The following is an 18,399-nucleotide window of genomic DNA, read 5'->3' as shown; positions in this document are numbered from 1 at the left end:
TCTGCAGTTTGAATCTCCTCTCAGGTATACCTCGCATTCTCTTGAACATATCAAATCACGCTTTTAACTTTTTGCAATTCTCTGATCGTTTATGATTTCAATTTGTTCGAATTAATTAAGCTTTCGATTATGACATTTTGCACTCAAAGTTAGAGATAAACTTGCAATTTCATATAATTTGATGCCATGTTAAGTTCTTTCAGATTTTCAACTAGTTAGTTCGCTTAGAGCTTTTTGTATTTGATTTTTCTTTTTCGTTTCTGTTTGATTCGTAGGAAAATGGATGTCAATGCTATCTTCATGATCGTATTCACTTCCGCTCTGTTTGGATGCGTTTGCGGTGCTAACATCACCGTCGGCGGAGCTTCTGGCTGGGATCTGAGGTCGAATGTCCAGGCCTGGGCTTCCACCACCACATTCTATGTCGGCGACAATCTCGGTAATTTCCTACTGCACTATCTCTTAATTTCTCTTCATTTCCACTCATCTTAATCCTGAAATGCACACACTGATCAGTTTGATTCTAAGAAAATCATTCAAGCTAAAACAGAGCCCGCATGTAATTAGATCTAAAAATTTAAGTTTCTGAAACTGAAAATTTACAAACGATAGAGTAGTTTAGCTCAAGTTCTGTCATATTTGGTTCAGTTCAATTACAATTTTCTTTTTAAGCAAAAAAACAATAATTCGCAAGTTTCCTGTTAGGAAATAACACAAGAAGTAAAATAAAGCAGGAGAGCAATGAACAACACAAGAATATAACGTGGAAATTCTAAAACCGGAGAAAAAACCACAGCCGTTGTCAAAACCGACAACCACTAGAGATCCCTATTTATAGCATTGGACTCTCCCACCCCTCACTAGCCTAAGCGATGTGGATCAACCCCAACATTTCCTTTCATTTTCTTTTTCGTTTTGTTTACATTTTCTCTGTAGCCAAACACTCAACACTAATAGAGTGCGGTTCTTTCGACGTTTTGTACCGAGTAAACACACAGTAATTTGAATTTAAGTTGAATTTTGGAAAAGATAAAAATCAAAACTCGAAGTGTTTGTTGGAATGCAGTGTTCTCATACACAACAAAACAGGTTACGCCACGTGTACGATCACAAACGCCCTTGCCGCGTATTCTACCGGAGGTAAAACGTGCATTCGTGACTAAAACAAACAGTCTTTTCCTTACAAGCAGCTCCCATGTCACAATGTGTCCAAAATTGCTTGAATAGTATATAAAAAACATAATTGCATCTGCCATTACATTCAGATATATATGCTAGTAAAATGGAAACGTCTGATAAAACTACAAAACTGAGCTCTCTCATTTTCATCCAATTAAAGAATGTCATTTCTCCTCCACGTGAGATTTCAACCTTTTTGTTTTGTGCTTCTGCTTGCGTTTTTGTTTTTTATTTTGTTTTGGAGGTAAATGATCTATAGCATCATTTTTCCCAGCAGAATGGCTGTTGCTTGAAGGGAGATCATCGTCAGAACTAAGTACCAAGTCCTCCACAACATCATCATCAATAGCTCTCTCTTTCTGCTTCTTTTTCCTCTTTCCTTTTGTTTCTGTAGGATCTTCTTTTATCCTGAAAGCAAAATCATCGCTCAGACAAATATATGTGTACATGTTTTTTTGGTGTGAAGCTGAGTTTGTCACGGAAAGAAAAAACAAGGAAAAATAGAGCCATACTTGGAGTCATTTCCGGGTAACCAGGACGAACTAAAGACAGCTGCGCCCACCTCATTCCTTCTATCATCATCTTCATCATCACTTTCATCACTTTCTGATGAATTATTCCTAAAAACAGAGGAATTTTCTCCCACAACAACACTGGAAATTTTTCATGTTATGAGTTAGAGATCTCTATCTTAACCATGCTCACACGTTAGATACAGTAATCTATGAGATTGCAGAACATGACTACAAAGTTCAAACCTGGATTCCATTAATGAGTTATTTTTTTGCTCTGATCTCTGGCGGAGTGTTATTACATACTTTGACAGTGGACTAGAGCCTGACAACTTTTCATCCTAACAAAATCAATTTCACTCTTTTCAATACCAAATATAAAATGTATTTCAAGCACAGTACAATGGAAGAATGAAATAAGTGGGAGTGTGGGACAAAATCTAGAAACACTCGATATAAGGAAAATAAAATAGAGTAACAAACATCAATGAAATGGCTTTCATCCAATCATATGCATGTGCAAAGCCATATACATGAACCCTAATGAAACGTAAATAGCACAGTTTGTTTCTCAATTAATATTCAGTAATAACAGCAGCAGCCGCAAATTATACTAGCTTATAAAAGACCCACTTCTTAAGCAGGTAGCTTAGTGCATGCAAGAGAGTGAGAGAGAAGTTGGAAGAATTGAAAAAATGAGCAAACTACAGCGTAACTGCGTAAGTAAATAAAAGAATGAAAAGGTTAACCAAAACCCAATAAGGCAATAAGGAATCAGTCAAAACTATAATTCCACAAAAGTAGACAAACTACGCGCAAACCTCAAGAAAAGACGCTGCTGCAGAGTCATTAGGTGTAAGGGAAACTGACATACGCCTCTCATTCACGAAGTCACAATTAGCCTCGACCTGAATGTGGAAAAATGAAGTATTAGAGATGGTGTCACAAGCTCTGCTGCATGCCGATTACAAAACAAAGTAAATCCAAGAATCAACAGTGCAAACAATGATCATTTTAATGGAGATACCTGGCGTATAAGCTGTCTCATTTCTTTTCGAAACCTCTCCACTTTGGTGGATTTACAAAAGCTACGCAACCTCACAAGTGGAATAAAAGACAACTCCATGAATGCAACAGAGTAACTCCACAGTGCTAAGTGTTCAGCAAGCTCTTCAACCACATAAAAAACACAAGCCTCTTGAAATACTCGTGTCTTTAGGGTCTGTTTACTAACCTGATTGGAAGGATACCTCAAAGTTAGATGGACCCCAAAAATTTCACATAGATAGGTATCTATGTTATGCGTACCTTCAATACACTGCGTAAGTCAACAGCTTTGCCAACACCTCCTGTAGGGGGTCTATTCAACTCTTTCATCTCCAGCATATCCAAAAGGAGTATAGACACTGGAATAAAAGATTGTGTAGAAGCCGCAAGCTGGTTCAACATTCTGATACATCTCAACCTAAGGGGAAAATATTTGGCTGTGGGAACTAGACGGGCTACCCCAGAAATTATTTGGGTCAGTGGATATGCAAGTTGCTTCAAGTCAGATTTTGAGCTGTAAGCACAGATAGCACCAGTCCAAAGTTCAAGACAGTTCACGAATTTCCACCCATACACCTTGCGAAAAGATTCCTACAAAATACATGCAGGCAGGGAAAGAGCCACATAAGGACCATTAAAAAAACAGTTCAAAAATGCACAAATAATTTGTGAAAGCTCCAATCAAACATGAGTAAGATAAAACTTTAAAAAAAAAAAAGGAAGGGTTGACCTTTATAATCAAGATTGATTAATTGGTAGGATTGGTTCCAGGTTATTGATTGTAGCAAGATTGGGGAGGAAAATTGTGCTTCAAAATAAAGCCTTTTTATATTTTCTCTATCCTATCTATAACACCACACCCATATTTTCTCTCTTCAATTTTTTTACAAAAATCAAGAATACCTTGTAACAGACAGATTTGAAGACTTGAGATGCAAGGTTCAAAAGAAAGATGGTACCGAAAAGAGCAAATCAGCAAATAGTAGAAAATTATGTCAATCTTGTATCAAGTAAAACTAATTAATATCCAAATACAATCAGTTTGTTAGGACAAGTCTATCAAAAAATGTTATGAAGCACTTACCGTAGTTTTTGTATTAAGTGCTTCTCTTAAAATCATGGCCAATTGTCGGATGAATATGAAGGCATGCTGATATGCAGTTTGAAGGTCCAACCGAAAAAGCCCAATGACGCAGATGCGAAGAAACTGAATATGTTTAAGTTTCCCTTCATTTACGAAATGGCTGCTCAAAACATAGGATTTATATATTCCTCTGAAGCATTCATCTATGCATCCAGATCTAATATGGATGCATAAATCTTCCAAAAACAAAAATGCATAACTTGGAAGGTCACCTCCACCAGTACCCCAGAAATGAAGAACCACCTGATAAATTCAACAGGAAAATCAGTTACTAAATCAATGTGCATATGTTAAATTACATTTCCCAGATTATCACAATGTCCCAGGACAAAAGCTGCATAAAATATTCTCTACATTGCAGCTTCTTTGATGGCAAGGATCACATACACAACAACAGAAGTATATTCATACAAGGAAAAAGAACCACATGCAAGAGCAAGTTCATCTTAACGGAACTATCCTTAATCTTGTTTATGTAAGGAAACGATGTATCATAGGTGATACAGGAAGGTTTTAGTTGATTGCTTTGTATCTATTCATCTATAATAGAATTACTGCATAGACCCAAAGTGCACCAAGATCAACTTGCATTGGCAAACATATGCAGCACAGACTAAAAAGTGCAAGTATTCATTGATGAGGAGAATTAATACAGTAGAGTAGTAGAGAACACTGATTATATGAACAATAAACTATTTATACCTTAATGTACTTCCTTAGGAGTGAAGGAAAAGCAGTCAGAAACACGGAAGAGGACTTGAGCCGAATTAGAGTATAGGATATCATGCCTGTGTCGGTCATTTGGTTCAAAACATGGAGAGCGTTTCCAAGGTAAGACTTCACTAAATGGCCATAACTTTTCCACTGCTTTGTGGTCATTAAATCTGTTATGGTCTCTTTACTTCCACCTTTTTTAGGAAGGTTCAGCAATTTTCTTAGAATCCCATCCATTTTAGTAAGCACAGTCAACATTATTTTGTTGAACACAGCACTAGATATTACACTAAGCTTCATCATAGACTCACTCTCCCCATCATCACCATAGTGACATGCTGTCCTAAAAGCCTTCATCAGGGAACGAACCGCGTTTAAGCTCCCATTTTCTTGAAATGATTTGAGCCATGAATCAACCATAGAAGTAGTTATAACTTTCTTAGAAAACTTTTGTTCCTTCTCTTGAACCTCAACCTCACTAGGTAGCTGTAGATCTCCATGTTCCAAGTCAGTATCCTCATCTTCCTGGACAAACGAAAGCACAGGAGTCAAATGGTTTCTACTTTCTAACACTAAGGGATCATCACTTTAGTAGCTATTTAGCAATGAGTACACATAAGTAGCTACAAAATACAAACCAGAAACAATATTTTAAAGATAATATAAATAAGGATTTACAAAAAGAACAATCTTCAGAGATACTAAGGAATGCATTATAAGATATTACACATTACTAATGATAACCAACTAAAATATCCATCAATAACGCATCCATATTCATTACAAAGTTATGTCTGAAGAAGAAAAGGAGAAAGAGTCTAATTGTAACATACATCAATATCCTCATCAAGGAACTGAAGCAACTCCTGGTCTTCCTCTTTCAAGAACTCATAAAATTCTGGGTCCTGAAATTTAAAAGTTGTTAATAACATCATCAATAGAACAGCATAAGCTCTTACACAAGAGCTTAAGTTATCAGATAAGCTCAAATAAGCTCTTCGAAACGGGGTCATATGTCTATTTTTTTTAGTAAAAATAACAATGAATACAGAAGAACAAAAGTTATTCAGTAATCTATGGATAAGTCTTGAATAATGCAACTAGTCTAACCTTGTGCGGAAGATTCTGTATTTGCTTCTTATGTTCTCTAGCTTCACTCACATTTTTTCTGCTCTTTCTTCTTCTTACGCTATTCTCTTCATTATCCATGTTTCTTTGGATCGAAAACCTGCACAAAGATGAAGAGAATAATTATGCAATGCGTAGAACAGTTACAAGATGAAGAGAAACAGCTAGCTATAAACTCCAAAGAATACCTGTTTGTCTTTACGGTTGCTTTCGGCGGTGGACGGCGCGAGCAGTTTGCTTGAGGGGTTTTACCAGAGGTTAGGGTTTAGTAGCTTCAAGTAGAGAAAGGGGCCACATCCATATACAAATTTTGCAATGGATTCTTTCATATAAAAAAACCCACATAAAAATACGAGTTCAATTTTACACCATCACAAAAAATATTTCATGATTTTAATTTTTATGCATTTTTTTTAAACCGTCAACCAATCACAATCAAATTTCAAGGATGTGAGAAAATTTATTTTTTTATTTAATTTCATTAATTGACGTGACACATTCTTACAATCTGATTAATCTCATATTTTTAACTCTACCCCTCATTTAAAATAACATTTTTCCTCCTCTTTTCATTAACTCTCATTCTCTACCTCACTCTTCTTGAGTAAGCTTCATCTTCCTTTTTTATTCCGTTTATGATTATTATATTTGATATAAATTTAAATTCTTTTTTTATACTGACATAACATAGTTAAATAATTACACTGATTTATTTCAAAATTTATTTTTAAATCAATTTATACTATTTATTGAATTTTTTAAAATTAAACTCGTTATCATAATTTTACTTTTTATCTTTTGATCCTATATTTTTCTTTTCTTTTTTCAATCTTTGCTTTATTTTTATGATCCTTACTCCAGCAAGTATCATAGAAAGGGCCTTCATAGAAAGGACTTAGGCCCTTTCTGCTTTATTTCTAGTTATTTAATACACACATAATTTCCATCTCATCATGTGGAACACTAGGAATAACCCGTGCACGGTTGTTTTTTGATTTTTTTTGAACTAGCGAGAGCATGATTAATGCAATTACACGTGCATTTAATTGATTTTCACCACATCAATTTTTATTTCTTTTAATTAAAATTAAAAAAAATTAATTACTTGATCCTATGTGGTATAATATTATTACATATTAATGTAAAACTTTTGTACACTCACAGTACATAATCATTAATCGCTAAGTTAAAATTATATTTTAACATGTTGTGACACCCGGGGCTGACGAGGGCGGGGAGTGATCGCCGGTGCAGTGAGGCACGAACAAGGAGCGGCTCCTGGCAGGCTTCTAGGCGGAGGGGCACATGAATGAACCGATCTCGCACCCGAACAAGAGGTATTCCGAGGCTATATAGGTATGAGACTATACAGTCAAGGAGGGCATAAAGGATTTGATTGGTACTACTCATAACAACAAGATGCATCTTCATTTCGGGATCCCAACTCATAAAAACTTCATTGTTAAGTGTGCTTGACTTGGAGCAATATTGAGATGAGTTACCTCCTGGGAAGTTTTCCCAAGAAGTGCGCTAGTGAGGACAAAGCGCACTGAAAAGACTCGTGTTGTTACCGTGAGACCAGTCGTCAGATCGGGATGTTACACATGTCATATTTATGATACAATATTAATATAATGAAATTTATATGTATCAACATACTAAGAGCAACTCCAACGCTGGTTTCTTAACCAGGTTGGAGGTGCTAAGAACCGTTTCTTAGCTTTTCAAGCCATTGGAGCTTGCTTAGTTGGCAGTTTCAATTTCTTAACTACAGTCCATGGTTGCTTCTGCAAGCAACTTTGCTTTTTCAGTTTCTTAACTAAAATAATATATTTTCTCTCACTCCCCCAACAGCTTTCAGAGGCAAACATAACAGAAAAGATGAAATTGAACAATTCAAGTTCAACAGAGACATAATCAGAGGACGGAAATTGCAATTTTATTGAATGAATTGAAACTTTACATGAAGAAATTGAAACTTAAAACACAAAAATTGATATTTACATAAATAAATAAAAAAATCTTCTCTGGTGAAGTTCTGGAAGCTCTGATCTGAGAGTATTGGCCCTTGCATGTGTGAAAAGGAAGGATTTTTGCAAGCTTCAAGGCTTTGAAGCTTGCAAACAGGGGTTGTGGGGGTCGGATTGAGGCTGTATGGTGGCGGTGGTGGTTGTTTGGTGGCCGATGGTGACTGCATGTGGTTGTTTGGTGGCGGCGGTTGATGTTTGGTGATCGGTTGGGGCTTTGGAGGAGTGGACCAGAGAGATCGAGGGAGAAGAAGTGAGGGAGAGAGGAAGGAGAAGGGGAGGTGTCGAGAGGAAGGAGAAAAGGAGAAGTGAGGCAGAGAGGAAGGATCTGCAGGTCAGGGTGAGAGGAAGGGGAAAAGGAGGCGCTGCAGGTCAGGGAAAGAGGAAGGGGGAAAGAGGAAGGGGAAAAGAAGAAGGTGAGTGAGAGCTTGAGGAAGAAGGTGAGTGAGAGAGGTTGAAGAAGAAGCTGAGCGTGGGAGAAGAGAGGAAGAAGAGAGGAGCGGCTAGGGTTGAGGGTTGGGTCTGAGGGTGAGAGTGAGGAAAAATAGATTATATAGTGGGTGACCGGCTGAGCCGGTCATCCCACCGGCTGGTGCCGGTTTTCTGCCCGTTTGGGCTTTTTTTTTTTGAATTTTTTTAAATTGACCGGTTTGACCGGTTTTTCTGCCCGTTTTCTGACCGTTTTTTCAATTCTCCGACCGTTTTTTCAATTCTCAGATTCTTTACCTTATATATAGTGCAGTAGACCATTTGAAACACCAACATTTACTCCCACAATTTCTCTCTTGTCCAAAAATTCTCAAATTTCTCACAATGTCTAATCCTTATGAGCAATATTATCCACTGCTCGACAATGAAACACCTCCTACAAGTGAAGGTTTGCAACCTTCGCCTATGTTTCCGCCACAAAACCAACCTCCGCAGATGATTCACCTGCAAAGCCAACCTATGATGGTGTTCCAACAACAAAACCAACATTCGCAGGTGATTCGCCCGCAAAGCCAACCTATGCCGATGTTCCAACAACAAAACCCACATCCGCAAATGTATCAACCACAAAGCCAACATCCGCAGATGTGTCACCCTCAAAACCAACCTCCTCACACCGGTGGTAATGTTCAAAATCCTTCGTATCAAATGTTTCCACAATCGTTCTACCATCAAAACCAACCTCAGGGTCAAATGGGATCATATCCATCACAAATGTCTTATCCAAACAATCCACAATATTGCATGTATCCACCACAATACCAAGCACCTCCTACTGGTAGCAGCAGTAGTTCAAAAGTCTCAAGTACACAATGTGAGGCTATGCCCGAGGAGCCTGAATTTTCTACTCAACGGGGTCTAGATGATATTGATCTTGAAGAATCCGGAAATAAACGCACCAAATGGAGTGGTAAAGATAATATACTTCTTCTTCAGTCATGGCTCAACGTTTCTACCGATCGGGTCGTGGGAAATGAGCAAAAGTCAGATTTGTTCTGGAATAAGATTCGAGCCCAATATGAGGAGTACCGCGACGATGCCTCTCCTTCGAGGACATGGTTATCCCTGAAATCTCATTTTAATAAATTGAATGCTGATCTTCAAAAATTTGTCGGTTGCCACACTAAAGCCGTCAATCATTGGAAAAGTGGACACTCAGATAAGGACATCATGGCTACGGCGCATCAATTATATCATGTAGATACGGGTAAAGATTTCAAACATGAGAATGAATGGCGGTTGGTGAAGGATGAACCAAAGTGGAAGGGAACATTTATGACAACCAGTTCAACGAGGCAGAAGAAGTCAGTAGATGGGGTGTATGCAACATCGTCTGACCGGAGTGCATCAATCGAGGGCGACGAATATGAGGCCACACAACCAGCAACCCGCCCGTTGGGAAAAAAGAACCAGAAAAGGAAGGCCAAAGTAGGAGACACAGCTTCAAGTGATCTCGATTATGTTCCTAACTCCGAGATGATAGCCATCGGGAAAGCTAAACTGGGATTCCTTGCGAGTTTTGAGAAGCTCAAGACTGAAGAACTGGAGGTGAGAAAGGAAAAAAACAAACTTCAAAAGGCGCGGTTATTGAAGGAATACAAAGATATCCTTATGGAGGACACATCTGAAATGAACGAGGTGCAGTTAGCAACGCATCAGCGCCTAGTTGAATTCGCCATGAAAGAACTAGGAATGTCTTAATTCTTGTTGTTGTCTTTCTTAGCGTGTGCCAATGTTGTGATTTTAGCATTTCTACTTATTGATTATGCATTAGTGTTGTAATTTTAGCATTTCTACTTATGTGTATTGCATCAGTGTTGTAATTTTAGCATTTCTACTTATGTATTCTGCATTAATGTTGTAATTTCAGTATTCGAATTTTTCTTAATGTGTACTGCGTTTCTACTTATGTGTTCTATATAGCCGTTGGGGAATATAGCCGTTGGGGAATATAGCCGTTGTGGAATATAGCCGTTGGAGAATATAGCCGTTGGGGAATATAGTCGTTGGGGAATATAGCCGTTGGGGAATATAGCCGTTGTGGAATATAGCCGTTGGAGAATATAGCCGTTGTTGTTTCTCTTATTTATACATGTCATATTTCATTCATCTCAACATTCAAGAGTTGTTTTGTCCTCTCATATTTTCTTCCTCCTATCCAATTACACTGATAGTTTCTCATTGTGTCATAGAATGGATCCAAACAATATGGCCGACTTGGACATTTACGACGTTGTCATTGACGAACTTATCAATGACACGACTATAGAAGATATGATGCAGGAGGAGATGGAGTTTTATCAACGACGTGCCAACACCGTTAGGCCCAAGCGAACAAGAAAGGTGATAGAGAGAGATCGTGAAGCTGGGAACGAGCGGTTGTGGAATGACTACTTCTCCGAAAATCCTGTGTACACGGAAGAGCTTTTCCGACGAAGGTTTCGAATGCGAAAGCATGTGTTCCTCAGAATTGTAGGGGCCCTTGGGTCTCATGACCCGTACTTTTTAATGTCTGTCGATGCAGTTGGAAGACAAGGCCTGTCACCATTACAAAAGTGCACCGCCGCTATTCGTATGTTGGCGTACGGATCACCTGCTGACAGTGTTGACGAGTACGTTCGAATTGGTGAAAGTACTGCAATTGAGTGCTTAAAGAATTTTGTGGAAGGTGTGTGTGCAGTATTTGGTGGAACATACTTGAGGCGCCCGAACCAGGAAGACATTACCCGCTTACTTCAATGGGGCGAGTCTCGTGGATTTCCAGGTATGTTGGGTTCTATTGATTGTATGCATTGGGAATGGAAGAATTGTCCAGTTGCGTGGAAAGGTCAATTCACCCGAGGTGATCATGGAAAGCCCACAATCATGCTTGAAGCAGTGGCATCACAAGACTTGTGGATTTGGCATGCATTTTTTGGCATTGCAGGTTCTAACAATGACATTAATGTGCTAAATCAATCTCCGGTTTTTAATGAGGTTTTGAGTGGAAATGCTCCCATGGTGAACTTTAGCGTGAATGGAACAATGTATAACATGGGATACTATCTAGCAGACGGTATCTATCCCCCGTGGGCTACATTTGTGAAGACCATCCCAATGCCGCAAGGAGAAAAAAGGCAAAAATTTGCGAAAAGACAAGAAGGAGCAAGAAAGGACGTTGAACGTGCATTCGGCGTTCTCCAATCTCGGTTTGCAATAGTTCGTGGTCCATCACGCTTTTGGCATCCGAATGAGATGAAGTCAATAATGTATGCTTGCATCATATTGCACAACATGATTGTTGAAGATGAGCGCAACACGTACCGAGGTAATTTTGTTTATGATCAGGTCAATAATGACATATTGGATGCTGAAGTAGTAAGTGGTCCTATTCCCGCTTTTAGAAATATCTTGGAAAGAAGAGCACATCAAATTGATAGGTCAATTCATCACCAGCTTCAAGCAGACTTGGTGGAGCATATTTGGCAGCTTCCCGAAAACGAGAATAATGAAAATTAACCTTCAAGTGTTATTATGTATTTCATTTCAAATGTATTGTTGCTTATTTTTCATTGTCATGTATTTTCTTTCGTCTTTATTTCTATCATTCAATAAAATTGTTTTTGCTAGAAATAACACAATGTACTTTTTTATTTTTGTTTCAAGTTAGCATGCCGATATTTAAATTTAATTGTTTTAAATATTAAGTAAAATTAGTAATTAATAATTAAATTCGTATTAATTTTAATTAAATTATTTTTAAGTTGAAGTATTGATTTAGTATTAAATTTTAAATCTAAATTGAGTGAAAATAAATATTATTAATTTATGTTGTATGGTGGGACACGGGTGGGACCCTTCAAATAGTAATTTAAGAAACCATGGGTTGGAGCAAAATCTGCTTCAGTTTCTTAGGAGTTTCTTAAGTCTGATGTGGCAGACAGGGCCCACAGGAATAGTGCTGAATAGTGCTGAATAGTGTGTTAAGAAACCAGATAAGAATTTTGGGGTTGGAGTTGCTCTAAAGAGTTTAAGAAAAAAAAATGATGCACTCACAGTGTATAAAGTTTTTCTTTACCCTTTTGAACTTCATTTCCACCAAAAATTCCAATCAGGTGCCTATTTGTCAAGTTTTGTCATATAACATATACTTTATAACATACACGGTATTAGAAGCACCTACGAAACTTGTACACTTGTACATAGTTATTTTAATCATGCTTTCCATATGCTTTACACTAATGAAAATGTGATAAAACTAACCATGAATTGGATTATATTTTATTACACTGAATATACAAATTACAATAGGCAGTTACATGACATCCTACAAACTTGGATCCTAGTGGGACTTCTCCACCACAACTTAACAACCTCATACCACTCTCAACTTAATTCATCTATAGCAACCATGTTGTCTATTTATGCAACAAAACTAACACTGGGCTGCCAAAGTTTCAGCATCTCTTTCCGATGCCAACCTTTTCTTATTACAGCTAATGACAACTTCCAAACATGTCAGAGGCTTCATTTTCCCTGCTTAGGGCGATAAATGTTCATGTGATCGGGAATTGGAAGTTCTTGAGAACCTGCTGCAGTAAGCAGAGTAGACTTTCCACAACCATTTAATCCAAGTAAACCATAACGTTTGAAAGAAATTTAAATCAATCATAAATATTGGTAAAAATTGCAGCCTTCAGGTATAAATTATTGCATTCTGTTTGGGCCAATTGAGTAAAGACAACAAAACCTTGCACAATTCAGAATCAAATGAGATCCATGTAAGGTGTTTGATAGAGACTTTGTCTGCAATAAAATCAAAATAACCAAAGGCATCAGTAAAACATATACCATTTTCGGCATTGACAATTAGTCATGACATCTAATAGATATAGGAGAAATGTCCTCTTACTGGCCATGGTAGACATAATGTGGATCGAAGTGTTGATAGGGCACTGTAGGGAAGGACAAAATGGAGGAGATCGCTTGGTTTTGGAGGACCCAATCTTGTGGACTTATGGCGGGAAAAACCATGATCCCGGGTGAAGGGAAGTGAAGGATTGTAATGGAGACTTTATTGTGATTTCCCTATTTTGGCTTTTGTAATATTTGTATCAAACAAGCAAGCAGATAAACAAAATAAATGTTTGTGGTGGAAAAGAATACCATACTAAAGTTATAAGCCCATGTTTCATTTTTTATATATAGCTGAATTTGTTAGAAATATAGCAATCAGAAAAGTCCAATTAAAGTGGATGTATACATAGTATAGAGCAATCATTTTTATATCATATTCAAATTAAAGAGGTTTTAACTATATATTTAGATTTTGCATCCCAAGAAATAAGTAGACAAACACTCAAACTAAATTATACTAAAAAATACAATGAAAAAAATCTTACGGTCCAATTGTTGACCAACGCCCAACATATACATATGAAATGGGTTTCATATGAGATAGTATCAAATCCAAAATTGAGTACAAAAGGATCACATAGAAATATTAATAAGCTTTCTTTCTCTTTTTTTTTTTGTTATTGGGAGGGACTAAGCCCAAAAAACTACAGCCGAACTAACCTTGGGTAAGGAACACCCATAACATCATAAAACAATAAATTCCTACAACTAGGGGGAGGGACATCATGGACATGAACCCCCAGATGCAGAGAATGAGCCATGTTAGCCAAGCAGCCAGCGACTTGATTTGCCTCTCTCAGGACATGAAAGCATTTGACCTCCCACTCCTTGAGAATCAACTCCCTGATCTGGAGAACAAGAGAAGCATAGGGGTGAGAACACTCACAGCCACTATTAATAAGATTAATAGCCACAAGAGAATCGCTCTCAACAATGATTCTCCTCAGACCATGCTCCCAAGCCAACCCAAGCATAGTGAAGATACCCCATAATTCACTCCAAAGGACATTAGAGCGACCCAAGTTTCTACTGAACCCAAACATCCATCTCCCATCAGAGTCTCTGCAAACACCCCCACAACTAGCAGCATCGGTACCCTGTCTAACAGAACCATCAATATTGCATTTAACCCATAGCAGAGGAGGAGCACACCACGTTACATTGATTTCACGCCTGCCATGGTTATCAGCTTGTTGGACAATACCCGACTGCACTTGGTCACATGCTGCAAATTCTGCTGCCAAACGCATAGAGGTCTCAACAATCCTGTGGAGATCGAAGACTCCACCATTGAAGGCGACGTCAACTCTAGCTTTCCAAATGGCCCAAAGGAGGAATCCGAAATCAAAAGATCTCGCTGTCCCTGCTGAACACAGCTCGTCATGAAGAAAATTAATCACCCAGTCCTTCAATCCAAGCTGAAAAAATTGAGGAACACAACTATTGTCCAGAATCTGATTCCAAAGGGGTCGCACCTTCGAGCAATCCCTGAATAAGTGAAGGGCTGATTCGTGCTCTGAATTGCAAAGGGGGCATAGAGGATTACCTGTCATCTTCGATTGCCATCTCTTTAAGTTCACCCACAGGCCATTGTTGGCTAGACGCCACAGGAAGTGATTGATTTTAAACGGACCCTTCCACTGCCAAATCGGCTTCCACCCAGAATCTTGATGTTGAGGAAGACCAGAATCAAAAGCTTCATAAGCTGACTGAGAAGTGAATCGACCATCACTTGTGAGGCTCCAGCAAATCCGATCAGGACCAATATTGGAAGCCGGCGGCGGCATAGCAACTATCTCTGAAAACAAGTCTGCTGGAAGGAGATGTTGGAAGAGGGCAATTTTCCAGACGCCAAGTTCAGAGTCAAAATAATCCGCCACTGTCTTAACTGCTTCAGAGGGAGGAATTTCTGAAAGAGCAGAGTTGATCAAAATGGACCCAGAAAATACCCATTTATCATACCAGAAACGAACAGTAGAGCCAGACCCGATTTTCCAACGAATATTTTTTTCCACATCCAACCAGGTGCCTCGGATAGCACGCCAAACATGCGATTCACAACCCTTTCGCTGCACTTCTGGAATCTGGCCAGAGCCACGAGAGTACTTCTCACGAAGAACCCTGGCCCAAAGAGCATTCGGATTCGACACCAGACCCCATCCAAGCTTCATAACAAGAGATTTATTGAAGTCATGCATCCGGCGGAGCCCTAACCCACCATTCTGTTTTGGTTGACAAAGCTTAGACCAAGCAATAGAATGAGCACCATGAGACCTATCTGTGGTTCCCCAAATAAAGTCTCTTTGAATTTTCTCTAGTTTCCCACACACCTCTTTTGGAAGAAGGCTCGTCTGCATGCTATAGGTAGGAAGGGCAGCAATCACAGATTTAGTGAGAGTAACTCTACCTGCAAAGTTCAACATCTGAGACCGCCATGAAGAGAGTCGTTTCTGGGTTCTATCAAGGATGTACTGGTAGCTAGAGGATGTCACTAGCTGATGAGCTAGAGGGACTCCCAGGTACTTGCCCAAGTCAGTGGTCAGGCTAATACCAGACAAGTCAGAAAGTTGCCTAGATACCACTGACCCCACATTATTAGAAATCATCAGGCGAGTCTTTGGGATGCTAACCTTCATACCTGAAGCACTACAGAAACCATTCAGACAACCCATAATGCACTCCATCTAGTCCACCGATGCTTCCCCAAAAAGAAGGAGGTCGTCTGCGAAGAAAAGATGAGAGATAGGTGGTCCATTCCTTGAGAGCTTAATGGGCCTCCAAGCTCCTGCATTAACTGCATCACCAATACTATGGGCCAGCCGTTCCATACAAAGAACAAAAAGATAGGGGGAGAGAGGGTCTCCTTGTCTCAAACCTCGTTGAGGGGTGAAAGAAGGTGATCTTCCCCCATTAAAGGCAACTTGAAACCTGCAAGAGGAAACACAAGTCATAATCAAACTGCATAAATGGTCTCCTAGCCCAACCTGTTGGAGGGTTTCATGCAAGAAGGACCATTTCAGTCTATCATAAGCTTTCTCCAAGTCAACCTTAATCGCAATCCACCCAAGTTTCCGTTTCAAGTAGCGCATGGAATGGAAAACCTCTTGGGCAATAACAATATTATCTGAACTATGTCTGCCAGGAACAAAGCTACATTGGTTTGGGGATACTAGGTCACCCATAGCCTTCTTCAATCTATTTGTAATGATTTTAGTGATTGTTTTATAAATCACATTACAAAGAGAGATGGACCTATACTAAGTAAGGCGGTCGGGAGCATCAACTTTGGGAACAAGAACCAAGAGAGTATCATTCACTGCACTAATCAGGGAGGGGTCCTCAAAACAATCAGAGACAAACCTGGTTACTGAGCCTCCCACTTGATCCCATTGGGATTGGAAAAACACCGCCTGAAGACCATCAGGGCCAGGAGCCTTCAAGGGGCCCATGCTAAAGATTGCATCTTTAATTTCAGCACCACAGAAACCAACATGAATAGAGTTCATTATCCTCTCCTGAATAACCGGAAACGAGCAAACAGTGGAGAGAGGATTCCCATCACCATCATCCAGATAACTTTGGCGGAAAAAGTTAACTGTAAAGTCCTGGAGCACATCAAAGTCAGTCAACAAAGTGCCATCATCCCCAATAAGAGCTTCACTTTTATTCCTTTTGCGCCGGATTATGGTAGCTGTATGGAAAAACTTTGAATTCCTATCTCCAAACTTGAGCCAAAGACATCTAGATTTTTGAGCCCAAAACAACTCCTCCTGAAGAAGTACTGTATTATATTCCTGCCAGAGCTTTTTTTGCAATTTATCTAAACCCTGATCAAAAACCATATTCAGCCGATTGTTCACACCCTCCAAACGTTTCATGATACGCCGCTTCCTATGAAAGATTTGGCCGAAGACATCATCATTCCAAGTGGTAGCCGCGTCCCTGAATTTCGATGCATTAGCAATCCAATCCTCACCTGGGTCCCAAGAATCCGCCATAAGCCTGGGGAAGTCCTCGTGGGTGAGCCAGCCAGCCTGAAAACGGAAAGGACGGGAAAAGACTCGATGCTCCACAATGCCTGACACAGCTAGCAAAAGAGGCTTGTGGTTAGACTTAAGCTGGGGAAGATGGAGAACAACGGATTCAGGGAAGGTATGGAGCCATTGTGGGTTACAAACTCCTCTATCAATCCTCTCCTTTACCCCTCGTCCCTCCCAAGTAAACGGCGGGCCTTTGAATCCCATATCTGTTAAGCCACAAGATAAGAGACAATTATTAAACTGTTGCATGGAATGGAGATTCAAACCTGCACCACCAAACTTGTCTGAAGCCTCCTGGTAAGCATTGAAATCGCCAATAACCAACAAAGGGACATCTGAGCCTGGAGCTAGAGACACAAGACTCTCCCACAGAACATTCCTCATGCTAGGTTGAGGGCTGCCATAAACAAAGGTAGCCAAAGCCACCTCAGAAGTTTCCAAGAATGAAACTCTAGCATGAACAAATTGACGGTGAGAGGAAATAATATCCAAGCTAAGCACATTGGAGTCCCAGAGGAGCCAAATACCACCAGAAAAACCAACAGCATCCTCCACATGGATTCCCTGGAAACCAAGCTCCCTAGCAATAGCCACTACCTTAGCACCACTTACCCTAGTTTCAAAGAGGGCAACACAAGAGATAGAATGTCTACTAATAAGGTCCTTCATTAACAAAGTAAAACCTTTAGCACCAGCACCTCTAACATTCCAACATAAGAAATTTATCATCATAAACACTGAAATAAGAGAGAACGAAACCAACAGCACTAAGCTGATCTTTTGGAGGAGCCTGGAGACAAGCTCCTATCTCTTTCCCGCCGAACCTCATTGACATCATCCTTGTACCCAACGTCCAAATTATCAAGGCCAGTAGCAAGAATTTTATCTTCAAACAAAGGAGTGGGATTATTTGAGTCCTTTCCAAGGATGCCTCGAAGGACTACTGGTCGAACAGTACTAGGGGAGACATGTTTGCTATTTTTGTTGATAGAACCCTTCCCACGTGCAACTTTTTTTAACAACTGAACTGACTTGGCAGCGTCATTGTGAATTGAGCTTGTATTGTTAATTCCACATGTAGACCCCTCTTTCATCTCATTCACTTTCGGTACCTTTAACACTGAAATCACATTAGATTCTAGCATAGTATTCATCACATTAATTGGTGAATTAACCACTTCCACAATCTGAGGAGCAATAATTGTCTTGATATTTTCCTCATT

General features: G+C 39.3%; 2 protein-coding genes across 2 annotated transcripts; one reads left to right on the top strand and one right to left on the bottom strand.

Annotated features, from left to right (window-relative positions):
- Positions 1-1,160: 1,160 nt before the first annotated feature.
- Positions 1,161-6,038, bottom strand: LOC130718912 (nucleolar complex-associated protein 2). Its single transcript, XM_057569563.1, has 11 exons — positions 5,913-6,038; positions 5,707-5,824; positions 5,430-5,501; positions 4,585-5,121; positions 3,823-4,125; positions 3,000-3,329; positions 2,719-2,925; positions 2,513-2,599; positions 1,938-2,032; positions 1,692-1,832; positions 1,161-1,587 (listed from the first exon to the last, which is right to left on the bottom strand). Exons 2-11 carry the CDS (start codon positions 5,803-5,805, stop codon positions 1,344-1,346), a joined length of 2,115 nt encoding a protein of 704 aa, XP_057425546.1. The 5' UTR covers positions 5,806-5,824; positions 5,913-6,038; the 3' UTR covers positions 1,161-1,343.
- A 4,366-nt stretch (positions 6,039-10,404) lies between these two features.
- Positions 10,405-11,877, top strand: LOC130721347 (uncharacterized). The gene has a single exon (XM_057572126.1). It carries the CDS (start codon positions 10,434-10,436, stop codon positions 11,736-11,738), a length of 1,305 nt encoding a protein of 434 aa, XP_057428109.1. The 5' UTR covers positions 10,405-10,433; the 3' UTR covers positions 11,739-11,877.
- Positions 11,878-18,399: the final 6,522 nt, after the last annotated feature.

The sequence above is a fragment of the Lotus japonicus genome, chromosome 5, assembly GCF_012489685.1.
Source record: "Lotus japonicus ecotype B-129 chromosome 5, LjGifu_v1.2".
NCBI classification, from domain to species: Eukaryota; Viridiplantae; Streptophyta; class Magnoliopsida; order Fabales; family Fabaceae; genus Lotus; species Lotus japonicus.
Note: the sequence above shows the minus strand (reverse complement) of the source record. Positions and strands in the feature narration are given on the sequence as shown.

Bases quoted from the DNA above. Each gene is read 5' to 3' on its own strand.
- LOC130718912 (XM_057569563.1), bottom strand. From the start codon at position 5,805: ATGGATAATGAAGAGAATAGCGTAAGAAGAAGAAAGAGCAGAAAAAAT. The intron at 5,122-5,429 runs GTATGTTACAAT...TCGTTTGTCCAG, and splicing joins TCCTTGATGAGGATATTGAT to GAAGATGAGGATACTGACTT. The intron at 1,588-1,691 runs GTATGGCTCTAT...TTTTGCTTTCAG, and splicing joins TTACCCGGAAATGACTCCAA to GATAAAAGAAGATCCTACAG.
- LOC130721347 (XM_057572126.1), top strand. From the start codon at position 10,434: ATGGATCCAAACAATATGGCCGACTTGGACATTTACGACGTTGTCATT.